The sequence below is a fragment of the Cygnus olor genome, chromosome 15, assembly GCF_009769625.2.
Source record: "Cygnus olor isolate bCygOlo1 chromosome 15, bCygOlo1.pri.v2, whole genome shotgun sequence".
Classification (NCBI taxonomy): Eukaryota; Metazoa; Chordata; class Aves; order Anseriformes; family Anatidae; genus Cygnus; species Cygnus olor.
Window position 1 is genome coordinate 13088524 of NC_049183.1, and position 20309 is coordinate 13108832.

A 20309-nucleotide genomic window follows, 5' to 3' on the forward strand; every position below is an offset into this window, starting at 1 on the left:
TGCTGCACTGTAGGGATTTTACCCCAAGAAAAGAGCACAAAGTACGGTGCGGTCACACTCTGCCCGCTACGTTACTCAGAAATCTGCCATTCAACACTAAAGCAATTATAATTATCAGAGAAAACAGACAGCAGCAAGCAATCGGTCATTTTTGTTTCACACGTACAGTTATAACCCAACCAACTTTGGGATTATTCAAGTTTGCTAATTAACACCCTATGGACAATTTTGCTGCCATTACCAATATTTGTAACAGGCTCCCTCTTCCTCTCCCCTAGCTTGGACCTTATCTGAAGGGGCATTACATCATCTGCCACACTGAGTCCTCTTGTAACAGACACTATTATGCGAGTGAAGTGCCTCCATTTGGATTTTGGAGTTATTTTGAATTTCAGCATTGAATAGGAGGCTTGTTTAAATTCTCCGCATGAACAGCGGCGCTTTATAGGCTGAAAAGGGTGCCCGTGCACAGGCACCAACTCTGGCATAACAACACATCTGAATGTGTTACACGTTTGTGAAACATCCATTCCCCACATTCCAGGTTCGCTTTCTCCAGGAATAAGCCTGGCATTGTTAGCACTGATTAGCAGTATCTTTCATCCCTAACTTCACACGGCAAAGCACTTTCATGGTGATACACGTGGGGCACCATTCTGAGGCGCATCAGCCAGAAAACGCCTTTCGCACGACCCAAGGAGATCGGAGATCGCAACCTGAGGGTGCAGCTCCAGTTAGAGGGAAGGGGGCAAGGGGGGCAGCTCCGTCTCCCAGCTGGCTTCAATGCTGCTCTTCCTCTTGACAAAAAAAGGCATTTACTTGTTCAAATGATAACTAGAAGTCTGGCCCCCATTACACCTGCTAAAGCTAACAACCTGATAATCACACAAAAGCAAGTTATTCTAAATGTTACCAGCATCTCCAAGTGCTTAGAGAAAGGCATGAATACAAGTTATGGTGACTGAGTTACACCAACTGTTGTGTCCATTCATCGCAGGCTAGCTTTTTTTTTTCCCCCCCTTTTGGCAAGGGAATAGCACACAAATGACTACTTTACAAGAGCATGTACATTTGTGGCTTACCAAATCCTAACGCTTACAATTATGGGATCAGACTGAAAAACTACAAGAGGCTCATTACTCAGAAATCTAAAGAAAAAAAAAGAGACAAATTTGAAATTAAAGACTTCGCAGCGTTAAAGTGTGCTGAGTTTTGCTCTTTCCCCGTTTATCCAATAAAAAAGGAAAAGGCACCAGCATGACACTGCCCTTGCTATGACCATTCACGAGATAGCTGCAGACCCCTTCACCGTGCAGCAAAGGTTATTGCTAGTTTGGGGATAAATGCAACCAACTCCTTGTTTTTCCACTACTGTAATACAATGAATTATCTCAGCTGCTCCCTGAAGAGTAGAAAAAAGCAAGATTTCTAACAGAGATGACTTTTTTCTTTTTTTAGACTGTCATCCAAGTGTGTCCCCAGGACTGAAAGTCTTGCGTGACCTTGATCTTCCTCGACGTTAGTTCACCTGTCTTGTTAATCATCGTCTTCCAAAACAAAGAACTAGTAGGATGACATACTAGAAAGTGCAGACAGCCTTGCTGAGAGGGAAGCAGGGTTATTGGTTTTTGTTTAATTATTTGAGACAACTCTCCAGCATGTCAATATGTCCCTGAGTATTTTGAGTCCTATTCAAGTCTCAAAAGCGGGAATTAGTTTAGAAAGTTCAGTCCAGAAGGCAATCCTGATATATTCCAAAGTTACTCGAGTGCTGTCTGAATCTCAGAGCAAAGAAATTCCCAGACATCACGTCCCTTCCCCCAGCTATGGGAACTACATTCAGCTGAAAACAAGCCAAGTTCTCCTACCCACTCAAGGGGAATGGGAAATCTCAACGTAACCGGTAGAAAGCTTACTACTAAAAGAGAAAACAGAAACCAGAGAAGTGACAGCCATCAAGAGCTTAGCTACGAATGAGGTGATAGCCCTCCACATCCCAGAAACTGAGAGTGAGCACCATCTTACTCAGTGCTTGCTCATAGAAGAATGACTTCAGGAGAAGCGTTAACCAACGTGGCTTAAGTCTTCAGGGCTCTGATCAGAGGTACAGAGGTGTCCTGCAGGAGATTCACAAAGAGCTGACCACACGTGCTCTGCCACGACACCGTCTTACCGTATCAACACCCAAAGCATAGAGCGGCGATTCTGGGTTTCACCCTTTCCACCAGCATGTGTGCAGGTGGGTGGGAACTGCAGGGAAAGATGTGTAAATTTAGCCTTGTCCTGAAGAAAAAGGCAGAAAAGAGGGGGAAAGATATGCCGGGGATTTGAGGATGCCTGTCCCTCCAAACGTCTAAAAGTCACTATGTCAAGAAACCTGACGTGACAAAGGCCCCAAATCTTTTGAGTTTCATTCTCAACAGACAGATTTTTGTTTACGTGTTCAAAAATACATCTAATCCCAAAATACAAGCAAGGCAGATCTCAAGAAGAGTTGTGCACAGCTCCCTTAGCCCACATTCAAAGCCCTGGGATTAAGTCAGAGGAAAGCACCTGACTTCCCACCCTTAGTTGCCAGAGTCATGCCCAATGAGATATATTCTGGGCAAGAACTTCTCACTTTCTCTAATAATGAAAAATAAGAAGCAATAAACTCCGCACCAATGTCTGCTTGAAGCACTGCTCATTTTATCGGATGAACATTTAAACAAAGGCTTTTTGTTAACCTGAAAAGCATGGATTCTCCTCCCTCAAAAAGGTATTAAGAATCAATGAAAAAAAGGGAAAGATGAAGCAAGACAACTGATTTTGCTTGGTCCTTTTCTCCAGAACACCAGTGAGCAGGCTTTGTAGCTAGATACCAAGATGAGCTTCCTAAGCAGCCATATCATTCTGGTGGCAAACAACGTCAGAGAACCTCATCTACATTTTCAGTTCCTGTTTACACTCCTTTTCCAAAGCAAAAGCAAAACCCAAGGTTCTTGAACCTCTGCTGCTAACCAATAAGCACCTGCGTGCATACAGGTAAGTGCAATACATTGGCAGCACTCAAAGGAGGTGGATGCATCCCCCAAGACTTACTTTGGTAGTGCTTAAAACCCAATCAGGAAATGTAGCTGCTGTACTCTTGTAGAAAAAGAGAGGATTTTCAAGAGGACAGCTGGTTTCAGCAGAAGCACCACGATGCCAGTGGCTGTCCACCACCTGGTTCTATTCCAAGCCACATGCAGGCCTGGTAAAAGCATCTTCTCTGCACAGGATTCATACCTTTAGGATTGTACCCAAAGTGAGCGTAGTTCATGTCTTTGCACACTCGCGTCTCCTTCCCCTGCAATGCATTTCACGTTTCTCCAAGTCACTTTTTACCCCTCTGTGCGTACTTTGGTTTGTTAAAACCATCCGTTCAGAGCAGTTGCTCTTCTGACTAGAGTACGGTAACATACAGCCAGGGTTTCCAGAAACTGTCAGCTCTCAGGAGACCATCTGAAATGTAGCAGCACAGCACAGGTCAGCAAAAAAAAGTAAGGCTGCAGACAGAAAGCTGGCAGAGGTTGACTTTTTTCTTGTCTGTATACCACATGCTGCTGCACGACTCGATGGATGGTATACAGAAACTCTTCTATGTCTTGCTTTGGTAAATCAACCATCAAAAATTGTCTTAGTTGTACATTTTTTGGTTATTCATTACGCTGCAGTTCCCCAGTAGATGATCTTCCAGATCAAACAGAGCAGCGGATTCGGGCTCCAGCACCGATTTGCTGGTGCGAGGTATTATTACATAGTTACTTGTGCAACCAAGACTGATGAGAAAAGGGAAGCGGGGATTTACCATCAGTTCTTAAAAACCTAAAAACAACTTCAATTTAATTAGAAAACGCTGGATTCTACTAACCAGGGTCACCTAACCTTTCTGGAAATACGAACAAACTAATGCTACAGCAGGAGAGCTCTTGGAAGTGGTCCATCTGTTCTTGAAAGAAAGCTTCAGTCTAACCCCCTTTAAGAAAGGCACATTACCCCCTGACTTCGAGCCAACGAGACAAGAACACGTCATCCAACTTGACTAATACACATGTTTCCAATTTACAGAAAGACTCTTGGTTTCAAAATTGAAATAAGACGCCAGTACAGTAGAGGAAGTTCTAAAACAATCTCTCTAATCCAAGTTTTTTGGCAGTTTAGGCCTCATCATGTTTCTCCAGCCAAGAAATACTTCCAAAGACGACATTAGCTGTTATGTGGAGGGAAACAGCCTCGCAGCGCCAGCAAGTACCTGACAGAATTAATTCTACGCTGAACCTTTGCCTACAGGTTCAAACACACATGCCTCGGATTAGAGCCTGCAAGCCAAAAAAAAGGAAGCATCGTTGGGCTTACACAGCACCTTTCACTGCTGGATTCCCCTTGGCACACATATATTAGGAGAAAAACAGTATTACAACACAAAAGCGCTGACAGATGTATGAAAAGAAACTCCTGGGTGACAACACTAGAGAGACCATCTCAAAACCAAGGACCAGAGCATACCCCTCTTCTTATCTCTGCTTCCTTTAGTGTGGCTCTGCATCTTAATTGGCAGGAATCAATCAGCTCGTCTTTTTTTTCCCCAGCACATACAGTTGCCATTGCACCTACTGTCTGTGCATTTGCAGTTTTAGCAGAAAAAGCACTGGTGTGATACAAGGGAAGAATTTCAAAGATGTGCTGGAGCATTTTGCTTTATTCTAGCCCGTTTCACACAACCCGTGTTTACACGGATTCAAGTCAACTTTGCCATTTTGCAGCAATTTAAAAAAAAAAAAAAAAAGCAGAAATTCAAGTCAAGGTACTCCGTAGCTTAGCTTTTTGCAGCCGCTTTTCATCTTCACTGTTTAATACACTTCTCAGCACCCAGTGAGACTTAAGAGCTAACAATGAAGTGTTTTAGGTTCCTCTTCTGTTGGTACCAAAGACACCCTGTCTCAATCAGATATCCCATTACCTATTGTTGTACCGTATTAAAAAGCTATTCAGCTTTTCTACTTCTTTCCAGCCCGTGACCTCCACGCTACCTCAAGGCTCTTAACCAACTCTACGCACAGAATTGAAGTGAATTCAGTGCCATGCAACTAAATAAATCACAAGTAGAAGAATTTATTCTACTAAGTAGATTAAGTGAGTGACGCCAGCAGTCTCAGGACCATCTTAACTTTCCAATTCAGCTAATCAGAAAGTGGACAATAGCGTTGCGATCATCATTATCTGTTCAGCAGCAAAAGGCACAGAAACCAGAACTGGTATTACCATCATGCTGTCAGGAGGAACACAGGCTTTGCTCCATTTTTTACATTCCCTTCACTCCAGAGTTTGTGACTCACTACACAATGAAAAGGCTTTGCAGAGCACTGCAGTATGACTCAGATGAGAATACAGCCAGAACAAAACTGTTCATATCGAGATATCTTCAGTCCCAATGATTCATGGAAAGATGGGGCAAAGAACTGGTCTGATAAGATCCTCTACAGGGATGGCTCGATGGAGCATGTCCTTAAGTAGAACGTGGAAACCAGGACTTGGAGGCAGTTCTGAAGGGACTTGCCAGTACGCCAGCCCCTGGAGAAGAGCGATCACAACCCCAGCTCAGGCTAGGCTGAAGCTTCCTTCTCCCCAGAATGAAACAGCGAGCTGTACTGACGTCTGCAGACTGTCGTGACTGAAGTGGAGCATCTGAAGGACATGCACATACATTTTTAAACAATCTAGTCCTGATGGGAGGATCTGTTCTGCTCCTTCACACTTGCACACGGTGTTCTAGCCTAACGCAACATGATACGCGGCGGGAGAAGATAAGTAAATAATACCAGGAGAGAGAGCATTTCGGAGACTGACTCAGGTGAAGAAGGTACGTGGCCAAAGCCTGCAGCTGCACTGATCTCAGCCCTTGGCACAGCATCACCCCAGGCATATCTTAAGCTCTCAGACAAAAGGAGGAAGCCCCCAATGCACACAGTCAGTGGGGCAAAGCAGTACAACTGGCTGTTAGATCTACATCCTTACAGATGCGCCCCACCATCCAGGGTCCCAGAAGACGCAACAAAGACCTGGACTTGAAAGGCAGGCACTACGTGCTTATCTGAGAGCTACACGTGCTCCAGAGAGGTTTCAGGGGACAATGGCTTGTCTGCTGCTTCAGTGGAATGGAGACTTGCGCATTACAGTAATCCTCAATAGGTAGAGGTGGAAAGGCTGTTATATCAGCAGGCTCCTCACCTGCAGGAGCACGTGGCACTTCAACAAGTGACATTACAGCAATCAAATCCAAGCCGTTGTATCTCGCATTTTATTTTTCACGTTTTATTCTCTTTTCCAGAGAACCGGTGAAGAATCAGAAGGCACATGTTGCTTCCTTCCTCATAACAAATCAGAGCGAGAACGGACGCTGTGCCCTACTGTCTGCCTCTTTATGACAACAGCCTAACTATCCTATGTCTTGAAGTCATGGAAACTTGAAGGTATTTTCACTTCAGGAAAGGCAATCCTTCCTTACTGCAGCTAGGGACGCTCTGTCCTTTCCCATTCCCATACACCCCCGGCTAGCATCCCCCATTGACCTCAGATCCAGCGTGCAGTTTAACAGTTTATACTACAGAACGAGGGCATCAACCACGAATGGAACAGAAAACAAATACACGCACAATTTGTGCCACCTCAGGAGACTTCCAAAGAAAAGAACAATAAACAGGATTTAAATCAAAAAATTGACTGTTATTTTCAGGACTTTATATAATTTTGGCTCCTAAACATGAAATGTGCCTAAAGAAACAGGGAAACTGTGCCAGCATAGGCTGCAAACACAGCAAGAGCTGCAAATTCATAACAAAGCTAATGGAAAAAGCTAGAATTCAGAACAATTTAAAGCACAAGAGAACATCTAGCATTACAGTTCCCACTCCTGGAATAAGTTTCACTGCATTAGAATTAATCTATGTGGCTACAAACTCCAGGGCCAACTTGCAGAGCCACAGCAGCTTCGTTATATAACCAACAACACAGATAACACCGCCTGCATTACTGGAGCCTATTTGCTATCCCTCACCGACACTGAAATCAGTAAAGCTGCTATTCAAATCACTCTCTTGAAGACAGGCGCTTCAGTAATCCAGACGGTCGGTTTGGGATTTGATAAGACATTTTCTTCCGAGCTGATGTTAAGACTTAAGAGGCCATCCACTGCTGTGCGAGAAGTCCTTAATGTCATCATGGAAGGGGAAGCAAACACAGAGGAGGGGAGCAGCAGAAGCCTGAATGTGATTACAGTAGAAAGATTACCTGAGAAATGCACACAACCCCAGATTGCTGTGAGAAACCTTTTTAAGCAATTTGAGTGAAAACCGGTGCATCGGCTGTCCATTCAAAGGTCAGCTAGCGCTCACTTCGTGACAATACGCTCCCAGGAACATCCTTCCATGAACTCTGAACTTCTGCTCTTCAGCATCTCGTGTCCCCTGTTGAAAAGGCAGCTACCCTCTGAGGTCATGGAAATCCAGCTAAGCTGCTGTGCTGTGTTACATCTGTGTGTGGCCATCTTGAACTCTGCTAAGCCATGGGAACTAAAGCGAATTAATACATTGAAGCCCCAAATACTTGAGTTGGGTCAAAAGTCTGTCTTGTTTATTGGTTTAAAGAGGCTTCTTAGCATCTACCCATAGCTCTTCAAACACCTCCCTCATGTTTTGCTCTAGCTTCAGCCCACAGAACTGTTCTTCTCTTTACAACAAGAAGCCAAAGCATACTGCTTTGTACAGTATTGCCAACCCCTTATACTTCTGGGATGAACAAGAGCTGTTTAGCCACCCCAGCCTTTCCCCTGGCGTGTGCAGTAGGAGGCTGCACGCATAGGACACTGCAAGCGTGTTCCGAAAAGCAAAATGGTGTTCCCAAACCCAGAGCCCATGGCAAAGCAAGGCAGCAGAGCCACTGCAGCTCTGCTCCAAGACGACAGCAGAGCACACAGCTGTTGGAGCAAACAGATTCCCTCCGTAATCATTTTAATTACGTGGCTAACCAACCAAACACGGCACACAGCACAAAAAAAAAAAAAGAAGAGAAAAATAAAAGCAGCAGCACCCAAGCGCTCTACGAGCATCGCGCCGTGCACTGGATCTTCCCGTGGCTCTCCCCCTTTCAGGCAGCTGCTTTCCACCGGGCCCCCACCCGGGCCAGGGCTGCCTGCGGGGCTCCCCTGCCTCCCCTTTCGGCTCGTTTTTACCTCTCCCAGAGGAATTCGGGCTCCGAGCAAGGCCGGCAGGAGCTGCCCCGAGCCGGCGGGGTGAAGGGGAAGCAGCCCCCAGGCGCGCAGCCCGCAGCCCACCGCCAGCACGGCGCCCCCTCCTTCCTCCTCCTGGCCCCCCAACACCCCCAGCCCCCCGAGGGGACCCTCACCTGCTGGTACTCGGCGTCGTGCGGGCGAAAATCGGCGGAGGTGAGCTCCCAGCGCAGGCTGAGGTGCGGCAGGCGGTGCAGCAGGCTCACCCACCAGGGCGGCGAGTAGCTGACGCCCGCCATGCCTCGCCTCGCCTCAGCCTCAGCCTCCCCTCACCGACCTCTCGTCACCCCGACCCGCCGGCCATGGAGCCCCTCTCTTCACCCGCTCCCCGCCGGCCGGCGGCCCCTCATGGCCGGCTCCGGGCTCGCTCCCTCTTTGTTCGCCGAGGAGGCTCCGCCGCCTCCGCGCCTGGCGCCGCCCGCCCGCTCCCATTGGCACCGCCGCGCTCCGCCCCGTTCCCGGCCCAGGACCCCCCCCAAAACGCCGAGGCCGGGAACCCCAAGGCCGGCTGAGGAAAGGGGGAGTTCCCCCCCCCCCCCCCCCAGCAGCGCCCGGGGAAGCCCGGCTCTGCCCGCAGCCCCTCACGGAGCCCCCGGACCCCGGAGGCCTGGGGGGCGCTGAGGGGAGCGCGGGGCCCCTGCTGCTCGCTTCACGTGTTTGTGCTTTTCCCCCCAAATCAGGGCAAGTTTTTTGAGGTACAGACGTGGCTAAAAGCTCTTCGCGACAGTTCCAAACGTGCCCAATCCACGCAGCCATTAGGCACTCAGCCTCTCTTAATTTTCACCCTTCTCTCTTCAGACAAAGGCTTGGCCTCTTCCAGCCCCTGACCCAAAGCCAATTATGTTGCTTCATTAGCTTCCATGGGATGTGGAGGTAGCAGTGGGGCTGGATGACCACATAAATCAGCCATGAATTCAACACCCAGGTATGTAAGCGATAACAGTCGCTTCCTGCACAACACAACAGAGTCGTGCACAACGCAACAGAGCCGACGTGCTCTCCCCAGAGCCCTTTAGACATTATGGCTTTCCCAAGGACTACACACCAACCAGACGAGAAAGTATTTTCATATATTTTCCGAACAGAACAAAACTATTTGCAGTATTAAAGTTAAAAAAATACGTGCACACCCTCTTGGGGGGAGGTGTTGGGAACTAGTAAGTAAATAAACACTCTGGATAACCTGAGGAGAGCTTTGTAAAACAACAAAAAAATAACAGTAAGCAGCAGCAATCACAAACTCATTCGCTTTGTTACAAAGATTGCATTGTTCCTATTATGACCGAAAGGTATAAAAATATTTGTTTTCTTTTAAAAGGAAATGATCCAGTATTTTCATTCTTGCTGTAAGTACGTGCTGCAGTCCAGCTCTCTCCATACGGTTATATGAACCACATTCTCCCCGTCACAGCTCTGAGGCAGCGCACTTCACCTGCTGATTTGAAAAGCTGAAAACAATGTATTTAAAATATCACTTAATGCAACTTGGATTTGAAGTGCAGAAAAAGCCTCCTAACACGCTTCAAGCAAATGTCTCACAGATCAATGTTTGAGGAACCCTCATCTGAATTATCTCTATTAGAACTAGAAACTTTTATGATCCAGGAAAAAATACAAAATACTGGAGTGCTGTGCATCCCATTTATAAGAAATAAATGATTAAAAAAAAAGGATAATAACAACTGCTTTTTTTCTTCTAACTGGTGGCAGGTCAGTAGAGATTATAGAGATGCCTCTTTTGCAAGTACAATTTTATTACATTCCCTAGATGCAGCTAGGAGTTTATACTTTACACTGTTCTCACAGATGCATTTTATAAATAAGGACAGCAAAAAGCTAGAAGGGGCTATTTAATACATAAGGATAAAATAAACATATTTCTGCTGATGTTCTGAAATATAACATCAACTTTAATAGTTTTTGACTAGGACAAGATTTTCATATGAGTTTTATCAACATAGCTAAAACGAAATCTTATCGTTCACAAATAGCACTAAGACACACGTCAGAGTTCACAGCCACGCAGTTATGTGCACAAGTACAAGATATACAAGGGTATGAGATAGAAGACCTCAACTCCCTCCAACCTTCTGCAAGAAGAGTTCTCACTTCTTTGCAGAAGGACAGGAGATCAGCAGCCAATTTTATTTTGTTCCCTTTTTTTTCCCTCCTCCTTTTTCACCGTGCCAACAAGGATGAGGAAGAAATTACTTTAAAACCCAACGATCTAACATATTTCACCTCCAGTTCAAACAACCCTAAGACAAGGAGCTGAGAGACCTCACTCCGAGCAAGAGCTCTCTCCGTGTAAACCACTTACGCCACAGAGTTTATGCAATTCGGCACTAAAACACTCAAGGCTGGAATCTGTCCTACAGATGTTACTGCTGCCACAGGCCTCTGGATAGAAAAACCCCACCAGGCTGCAAGTCCAAGTACCTTTGTCAGCAATATGATGGACATGGAATAAAAGCAGATGCAGCAGCCACTCAACACGGAGATCTCAGTTGACAGCACTGATATAAATCAAATGGAACAAAATGTTTTGGAACAAATCACAGGAAAAGCTGGATACTATTAAATGGGGGTGTAAGCACCAGCCCATCAGCACAGCAGTCTGAGGCGCCGTACTGGGGCGAGGGTAAGTGGGAAACGGACCAGGCTTTGCAGCGCTCGTGTGCATGCCTCTCTCACGGTCATTTGCTGCAGAGACAACTGGATTAAATTATAGTAGAATGAGGATTTGGGATTAGAGAGAAACAGAGGCATCAACAGTTTTAATTTCTCCCCCACAATTATTTATAATGATATGGGAAAATAAGAAAAAGAAGAAGAAAACAAGTTCAGCAAAGTAGGAATGAGACAATCCACAGGATCTAGCTCTAGCCATACTTTCATGGTAGAAAGGGCGCTTCAGCCTATTGTACCACATCAGGAAGCAGTGTTTGCATTTCTTAGATGTCTACCATCTCTCACTCAATCCTATTCAGGTAATTCTCGATTACATGACAACAAAACAGCTATCAAGGCTTTCATGTTTAGATTACAGCAGCCTTCTCCCCTCCCCACACAAATAGGTGCTCTGTTTTGCTAAAGCAAAATGAACAAACAAGCCACTGCTGTGATATCCCAGGAATAAAAGCTAACACTAAATCACCCTTGCATAGAAAGCAGTTCTACAATCAACCACAGCAAACTGCAAATGTCAGCTTGCTAGATGGCAATCCTGCTGAAAAGTAACCTTAAGAGCCACATTAGCATTCGCTAACTTGTTTTGACAGTGGCTTTGCTTAAGAATCACTGGACAAAATATGCAGATGAGAGGTGTTCAAAATTAAAGAAAATGAACATAAAAAGAATAGCTAAACCCTCCAAAATTAAGGCAACCACTGCTGACCCCTCTCCCCTTGAGACCATCAGGCAGTCTGAAAAAACATTACTAGCAAATATATCTTTTTTCATGCTTCACAAGCTTCCCTCTGACTTCAGACACTCCTACTTGTCCAATGAGAGCACGTTTTGTAACAGTAATCCCATACCCCTGGCTCTTTTTTATTCACTATGAGATGAAATAATTCAGATTTTAATATACCGTGAAGCGAGGAGTCTTCCCCTGACTGTCAGACCTAATACGTGTTATGAAAGGTTTTAACCAACAATGCAGTTTAAAAAAAAGAAGTTTGAATTTCAAATGCCAGCAGATGGATGAGTTACCCTCTCGAGACCATGGGCTAAATTACGGGCAGTCAGAGGGAGGTCAGCAAGACAAACATGTCTCAGCACTCGGCTGCCACTGTTAAACAACACCTCAGCCCTGCTTGCCTCTGCTGCTCCGTAAGCTCTGCCCTTACATCAAGTCATGCCTCCTTCCCACTGAGCTAGACTGTGCCTCGATCAACATTACCCTTCCTCTCCTTCCAAGGGCTTCCTCTGTATTTTTCTACAGAAAGTCAAAGGAAATAAAGCCAGGGCTACTCTGCAGCCCCCCTCAGATTTCACTGCCCCCTCGACAGCTCAGTCCACAGCCTTCACTCTTCCCAGCTGAGTTCTCCTCCCAGCTTGAGCTATTTCCCCAGAGTGGAGACTGGAATGTACATTTGGATCTTCATTACTTTCCTCTGAAGTCCTCCTAGGGACTTCTGGGTTTAAACAAAGAATAGCCACAACCAGAGCCAACATAAAAAGCTTTAAGCAAACTCAAAGAAATCGTATGAAAAGGTTAATTCTGTCATTTCCAGTCCTGAGGCAATACTCCCTTTCTCTCATGTTCTACTGGCCTTTTTATACTTCATGAGATTGAGGGAAATGGGTGGAAGATGTGGAAATCCTATTGCACCTGCCCGCTCCTTTCCTTTCCCCAGAGAGCTACACACAGAACATTCTATTATTTAGTTAATTGCAAAGAAACAATTACAAAGGAACTTGGCAAATTCTCTCTAATCACAGTGAGACCCAGTGCAGTTTGGTAAGTTCAGCAAATTAGCAAGCAAGTGAATATAAAAAAGAAAGAATAACACAGCTCAAATTGCACTTTGTTTTGTCAGTTTCTGTTTAATTATTTAAGATATTTCTTCATAACATTCTAGTACATTTTGTATAATAATGAAGGTTTACTAGCATAGAAATGCTATACCTGGCTATTAAGTATCTGCCAAGAGGGGGAAGAAACTGACAACTTCATGTAAGTTACAGAGAGCCTGTTTAGGAAATATTTCCAGGTTAGATAAATAGGCTCTGCCATAATTTGTGTGAGATATAAATAAGGATCATTGCTAGATAATGACAATGCTAAACTAATGTTTGTACAGGATGTTACAACTTGAATTGCAAGCATTCATGGTCAATCCTCCAGTTTATTTAATGCTATTCTCATTTTCTATGCAGACAACTAGAGGCCATTTAAGCATAGCTTTTTTTTTTTTTTAAACAGCTGCACTGTAATCAAATGGCAGATTTTACAGCATATTATTGCTAAATTTATATTACAGGAAAGACGTGCAAGCTCCACTGCACTACTGAAACAGAAAATCATTCTGCAGAACGGATAAACCGAGGTGGGGCAGAAGAGCAAGACTCAGGTGTGATATGATCTGGCTGATAGCGAGAAAGATAAGACAGCCCCTTACAACAGGCATGATGTCCCTCCTGGTTCTTTTCAGATCATTTTGGGCATCAAGATTTTATGACACATCTGTTCATACTACCAAGAATAGAAGCCCTAAAGGGGCTTACGTGATACCCAGTGTGAAGTGTCTTTTGAGGCACATTGGCAAAAAATCTACCAAATAGTAGGGGAGCTGTTACAATATGAGCAACATCTTGAGGGAGGAAGTTTTGTTTATACAGAGCCCCAGTGAGGGGAACAACATGAACACTTTCCTGGAGATCAGAACAGATGTAGAATACATATGCTCTCAGATTTTAAAAAAGTCATTAGGACAGCCAGACAGTGGAAAGGGCAAGAGGAGCAGGGTACAACTTAATCAGTGGAATACAACGGAGTATAGTTAACAAGAACATAGCAACACTTGCTGTTCAAGGCTATTCCTTCAAGCACAGTGAGGACAGAATGAATGCTAAAGGCCACATATAAGCAACAGCCAATGCGCCTTATGCACATCTGTTCCCCCTCCACTCCTCCTGGCAGATAAATTGGAACAGTCATCACAATATTTTTTTTATTATTACTTTATTACCCCCATTTCACTGGTTTAGTAACTGGTCGCTACGACTGTTACAACCAACAAGCAAGCAGCAAAACAAATGAACAGACATAAACGAAACTTGCTGTACTCTGCACAAAGCCACACATATTTGAGGCAGTGGTATGGCTTCTAGTTTTAGAAACACGTGACAGATTTCCTCTCTTGAATCAAACACCAGAAACCAAGACTGAAAGCAAAAGCCCATCACTGCTGGCAATTGCACTAGGCTTTGGTCAAGAGCATTGTTCATCCTACTGATGGGAAGACTTTGAACATGTATTAAGAAGAAATTCACACCCTACGTGTTTAAGAGTTAACTTTTTACTAGCCTCATTACTTGTCTTGCAGAATGGAGGAGACTGGACTACTCAGGACTGGCTCAGCAAAACGGCCTGAGGTAATAGGTCAACCTAGGTGCAAAGTGAAAACAACAGGAGCAAGCAGCGGAGGCTGGAGTAGCAATACAAACACAGCAACTGCAGCAGGAATGCACGAACAATTAATTTACAAGCTTGAACTTAATTTGAAAGTTCAATAGTCAGGAGAAAATACACTGCAAATATTTCAACTTTTAAAAGATCCCAAAGTAACTTACGTACAAGATTTGCACAGTTCTAATTATTAAAACGATCATAAAAATCAATGGCTTTCTCATATATGCCAAGCTTGATACTTCTCCATTACAACTGTATAAAAAGTTGCCTGTGTAGGGATTATTTGTATAACTACGTAGGAAACATTATATTTTTCAGGTCTTGATGGTGTAATAAAAATTTACAGGCATAGGCACTTAAGGACAGAAAAAGATCAAGAGAGATCACATCCCATGAAAGTCAGGTCCCTATATTCACACGTGATTCCTAACTAAACAGTAGGTAAACTGCAAAAGGTTTTAAGTAGGCAGCATTATCCCACGTAGAACTTGTGTATCAGCAGGATGGAAAGTGCACTAATAGGTAACTTACAGTGGAATTTAATTTTAATTCAGGACCTTGATGCCCCCACAAGGTTACCAGTACTTTGTACAGAAAACTTTTTTTTTTTTTTTAAATGAAGCTGAGTGTTTTTATAGGGCCTATCTTGTCTGGTTTCAGCCACGCAGATTTTTACTGTCCTCAGCTTTCTGTTGACTTAAAGAAAAGAAAAATGCCATTTCCTCTGAAATTAACTTTTTCTTCCTTCGTTGCTCCACACCTTTTCCCAGATTTACAAGGGCTGGCATTCAGCCACAGAATGAAACCTACAGTGTCAATTAATACTCCTTTCAACACATTCCATTACAGCATATAATGAAAAAACATTAAAGGCTATTAATGCTGCAGAGGTTTCTCTTTCTAGTGTACTAAACCAAACTTTCTATATCCTGTGAGCATATAGTTATCTTTCAAACAAAGTTATGTGTTTGAAGCCTGCCCAATTAGGTATCAGATTTATTTATTTTTAATGGTGATCAGATAGAATTGAATTTAGGAAGCTCTAGAGACATTTTCATTAACTTCAGAAGGTGTTTGCTCCTTTTCACCCTTCTGTCTGTCTACGACTTTGGGTCACACCAAGCAACTCTCTCTCCTTTATCCTGGAACTCAGCTATTCTACTGCTAGTCGTATGCCCAGTTAAAACACAAGTTTTTCTACTCTGTATCTACTTCCTGATACTTTCATATTTGTTCTTTGTTATGGTACAGTAAAGTAAATGTCATCTTCATCATATTTGCTGTCCAAGTATTTCCCTAAAGGGTAACAGTTAGGTAGGTATTTTATATCAGTCTCGGTCCTGATGTACACTACATACTCTCTCCTCGATGTGTCAGAGTTCTCAGCTCTAGTTACTCTCTCTGGAGGTATCCATGACAGAGTCACAGTTACAGACTTGAAATATTATACATAAGCAACTCAATACAGCTCTGCTTCTATTTAGCAAAATTACTTTTTTATAACCTGACTTTCAGAAAAAGAGGGAAACAGTCTAAGCTTCTACCAAGAGGATTTTATCCCTTTTATTTTATATATATTTATCCTTGCTGCAGATGACAGTCATGTGACCAAACTACCAGCAGGAAAAATTTACCCAACACAAGTATAAATGACATTCTTCAGACTGCTTTGGGTATGGAGAGCTCCCAAAATTGCCTTTGGAAAAAGCAAAGGCAGCATTTCCACTGATGGGATTAAATGAAATCAGCTGCATTGTGCTGCAGCCATCCAGTTTCCTTTGGCTGCAAGTATTGGCATGAACTATGATAAGCTCAGATAGCGCTTCATTGAAATCAGAGAACTGAGACAGCTCTGGCTTATTAGTATTCTGCAAAACAGCGGTGACTGATTTTTAATTTAAAAAAAGAAGAGGGAAAAGGTGATAAAAATCTTCTATTTAAAAGCATGCTTTCTGTTTACAGGTGACTTTATTACTCCTTGATGACAAAGAACCATTAGGGTCTCTACAAAAACTTTGCTGTTTGCAAAATGAAATTCTACTTCCAGTAAATATCACATAATTTACCCAGTTCACCTTTCATAAAAAGGCATTTTCATGCCTTTGAAGGGTGTTGGAACAATAGTCCGGACTAAAAGCTCCTCCTCCCAGCAAGAAGAGGTACAGTTTGTGTAAAAGATTTGGAAAGACTCCTCTGACCATATTGTCCACAGTCTATTATGTCATTGGTCCTTTCATGGAGCCTGCTAAAGATATTGTCAATTAGTGTTATTTCTGGATGTAGTCTTGTTATCTATTATAAGCCAACCTACTGCTTCTGTTCAGGCTACGTGGGTCTGAATATGTCGCTCATCCCAATCCACGTCCCTCAGAACAGAGCGGGTAGTGCCCATGCTTTCCAGCAGTAAGCCTCATAGCTTTACCTGATGACAGAAGACGGCTGTCTCTTGTGACCCCTCTCCCAGCCTGCGACTGGTCTCACAGTGCACTTGCAGCATATACTGCTGATATGCATGCACACAAAAGTACTGCTGAGAAGAGAGATCAACAACAGCAGAGCAAAATTAGACTTAAAATCCCTTAATGCTCAGTGTATGAGCAATCTAGCTAGTCAAAGTTTCAGTCAAGTGATGTAAACTAAAACAGAACATAAATCAACGTATCTTCTATGTCAAATGTTTGCACTTACTAGAGATGACCCTGCATACTCCACTCACTGATACGTAAGCAGAAAAAGGCATCCTTCACAGAACACTCCTGCTATTACACCCTTCTTTGACATATAAAAAAAGTGATTACGTGATTAGACATTTCAAATACAAAACAGTGCTATACATATTATAGCAAACACATTTGGAAAAAGCAATAAATAAGGAAACCATGCAGCTACAGTAGGCCTAGAGTAGTCCTATGACACAGAAGTGATTTCCTAGAAGACTATATTGGTCTGCATAGACTTTAAATGTTTAGTGTAAAAAGCAAAAAAAAAAAAAAACACCAAAAACATTACAATATGACACTATAAAAATTTTAAATAGAGAGGACCTTGTAGCAAATACAAGCTGTTCCCCTTCACATACACAAGCTGAAAATTGGAGCCAAGTTATTTTTCACATTCTGATTAAACAAAGTATTTCAGCCAACCTGAAACAAGACTTTGTTTGACATGAAATATTTTAAGTCTTTACTGCTTTCATTTAAAATTGATAATTGAATCTGTGAGACAAAACATTGCTTTGTTTTAGTCTTTTTTAAAATTCAAACTCTCTGTACCAGAAGGATAAACATAACGGTCAGTCAGCAGCTTTTAGCCATGTAGTCAGACGTACCAAACAATTATTCATTTACATCTGAAATAATGACAACTGTAGGCTAATACTCCTCCTTTTCATCTTTGATATGCTTTACCTTCTTGGAAATATTTTTGTTTGTGAATCAAATAATTCAAGATCATCGGGGCCCATTACAAAAGTAGGTGGGGTTTTTCTTCATCTGTAACAATGGAGAAACGATGACAATATCATCTGAATCATCTGAGTGAGCTTCATCCACAGACAGAGAGAGAGTGGGCTGCGATTGCTTCTCAGAAGACCTGGCTGAAATAATTGCAAAAGGAAACAAGGGCATCAATAAACAACGCTGATAAAAACAAGCCCTTGTGGGAAGTGTAATGTTCTCTGAGCCATCAAGTTTCCAGAATTGCTTACAGTTATGAATAGCTCTCATCTATCTTCTTCCGCTTGCAAATATTACCCTTTCCTCTTTAATGAAAGAACACGCATACCAAGTGGTAAGTTGACATCCTGACCACACATGATTTGTCTTATTGTCTTTAAATCTTTGCAAGTGGTTACACGTCACAAAGTGAAGCAATTTGATACTGAAACCATCTCAGGTCATAAAAATAAATATTTATTAGAAGGCCAGAAAAGGAAAAGTTGACCCAAGCAAGCTTAAGCTAAGCAGAAAGGTCATAATGAAAACTTCAGTCAAATATAGACAGAGAAAAGGGAAAACAGTGAGAAATAAGATGAAAGCTGTGAGTGGCAATGTCTTTCATTCTCACATCTATAAAATACCACAAATATTATTCACATGCTGTACTACCTTAAGACAGTAAGTTCTATTGGTTCTATGCAACTTAATTCCAATTTGAAGAAATGTTTATGGCATAAACAGAATCCTAATGATTCCAGTAAAAATTGGAAAATCAGAGGGAGAAGTCAGATACATGAGGCCCCTTACATCTGATGAGCAGGAACAGCAGCTTCTATCCCCTCTGCAAGAGATTTGTGAACTTAATGATTACAACTATGAATACCTTCTAGCACAATATCTTCTCCTCAACTCCACCTATTTTTCAGCTACAAATATCAGTTCTCTGAAAAAGACAAATCTCCCAGACAAAAGGAAAATAAATCAAGATGACCTGTAGTACAAAAAGTAAACACACATGAGGCCATACACTGAGAGTTTGACACTGGAATAGAAAAGAAAACAGGGCACACAGAGAATCTTACTTGGGGAGAACAAACATGCCACGGGCCTCATAATGAAATGAGAGGTTCCTGACAAAGAAAAAAACCTGCTGATATGGAAGAGGCATACACGGCAACTGTAATGTGGAATAAAGAAAGCACAACAAGCCCAGAAATAGAAAAAGGGTGACAGAGTCTGTGAATGAAAACACGGAACGCAGAAGACTGTTACATTGACCTCAACCTACAGAAGAAAAGAAACATGACTTTCTAGTTAAGTGAAATTCTTCTCTGCATCAGTTCTTCCAGAACTTCTTCACTCATTTTATTGTCATCATCACCTACAATAAAAGTTTGCTTTGGAGACTTCACAGGTAGGTAGTGACAGTGCTCTATCAGTACTATTCTAATGGTCAGACTACTGCACTAACCAGACTAGCTTCATCTTACACCACTTTCTCTAGGTCTTAGAAATACTTCTTCAGAGGTACAAAGCTTTTTTTTTTTTTTTTTTTTAAATGATTCTTTCTCTTTGGGTAGAATTTCACAATTGATTTACTCTGGGTTTAGACTGAGTGTACCAATAAAGACTACTGCAGTAGAGCCCAGGCGAAACAGGATTCTTTTCTGGATACTGGTACTAGACATAACTAAAAGTCACTCTGTAACATCTTCAGAAGCAAGTATTACGGACTCCTTCACAAAGTAGTAGAACCTGCTTCTGAATACGGAATACAATAAACTTACAAACATTCTCCTTCACTGAAGGGTAATCTCTGTATTCACAGCCCTTGTAAATCTGGCTTACTCCCCATCTCATATCTTAGAGAAACAGCCTGAGCTGCTTATGGCATGCTCTGTTTCTGCACAAGTCTGCAGGGACTGTCAGCTTTTCACTGACAACAACAAGCTAATGTTTTTCAGGTCACCCTCAAAGTTGCTCTTTTCTCTCCAACTGGTCCATAAAACCTAAAATATCCTGTTCAGGATAGAACTAGCTTTCTTCAGCTTGTTTTTACCTCCTTTGAAGCTGCATGTCTAAGACTGTATTATCTACATCATTGTTTTGCTTTTCCTGCTCAGTACTTCTAACATCCTCTTAGAAGCCTCTTTGGCTTTAACTCCATCTTCTCAGAAGCAGCAAGCAAAATTCAAGAAGGAAAAACTGCATATCAGCCATAAAAGACAAAGACATTTTCCCAGTTTATACCACAGTAGTGCTAGCTGGCAAGGCTATCTACAACTTCAATTTTCCCCTTAATGCAGCAACTAAAGACTGCTGAAAAACATGACTAAATACAGATGACTGACTAGAATGGTTTTTTTTACCAGATGTCTGTCTCCTTCAGAAACTAAGTCAGCAAGGCGAAAACTCCTTCAACTTGCCT

The 20309-nt window shown here is 42.7% G+C and overlaps 2 protein-coding genes across 5 annotated transcripts in view; both read right to left on the reverse strand.

The window, feature by feature from the left end:
• Positions 1-8734, reverse strand: part of TTYH3 (tweety family member 3) — a 79458-nt gene extending 70724 nt beyond the window's left edge. Inside the window, exon 1 of one of the 3 annotated variants that reach the window (XM_040574903.1) lies at positions 8422-8734. In XM_040574903.1, the coding sequence (XP_040430837.1) occupies positions 8422-8544 (123 nt within the window). In that variant the 5' untranslated portion in view covers positions 8545-8734. The remainder of the gene's footprint in view (positions 1-8421) is intronic. The other 2 variants (XM_040574904.1, XM_040574902.1) reach the window with 2 other exon arrangements.
• Positions 8735-10046: 1312 nt separating this feature from the next.
• The window catches only part of IQCE (IQ motif containing E), a 31415-nt gene continuing 21152 nt past the window's right edge, over positions 10047-20309 (reverse strand). For both annotated transcript variants that reach the window (XM_040574908.1, XM_040574909.1), the window contains one exon: positions 10047-18039. In XM_040574908.1, the coding sequence (XP_040430842.1) occupies positions 17894-18039 (146 nt within the window). In that variant the 3' untranslated portion in view covers positions 10047-17893. The remainder of the gene's footprint in view (positions 18040-20309) is intronic.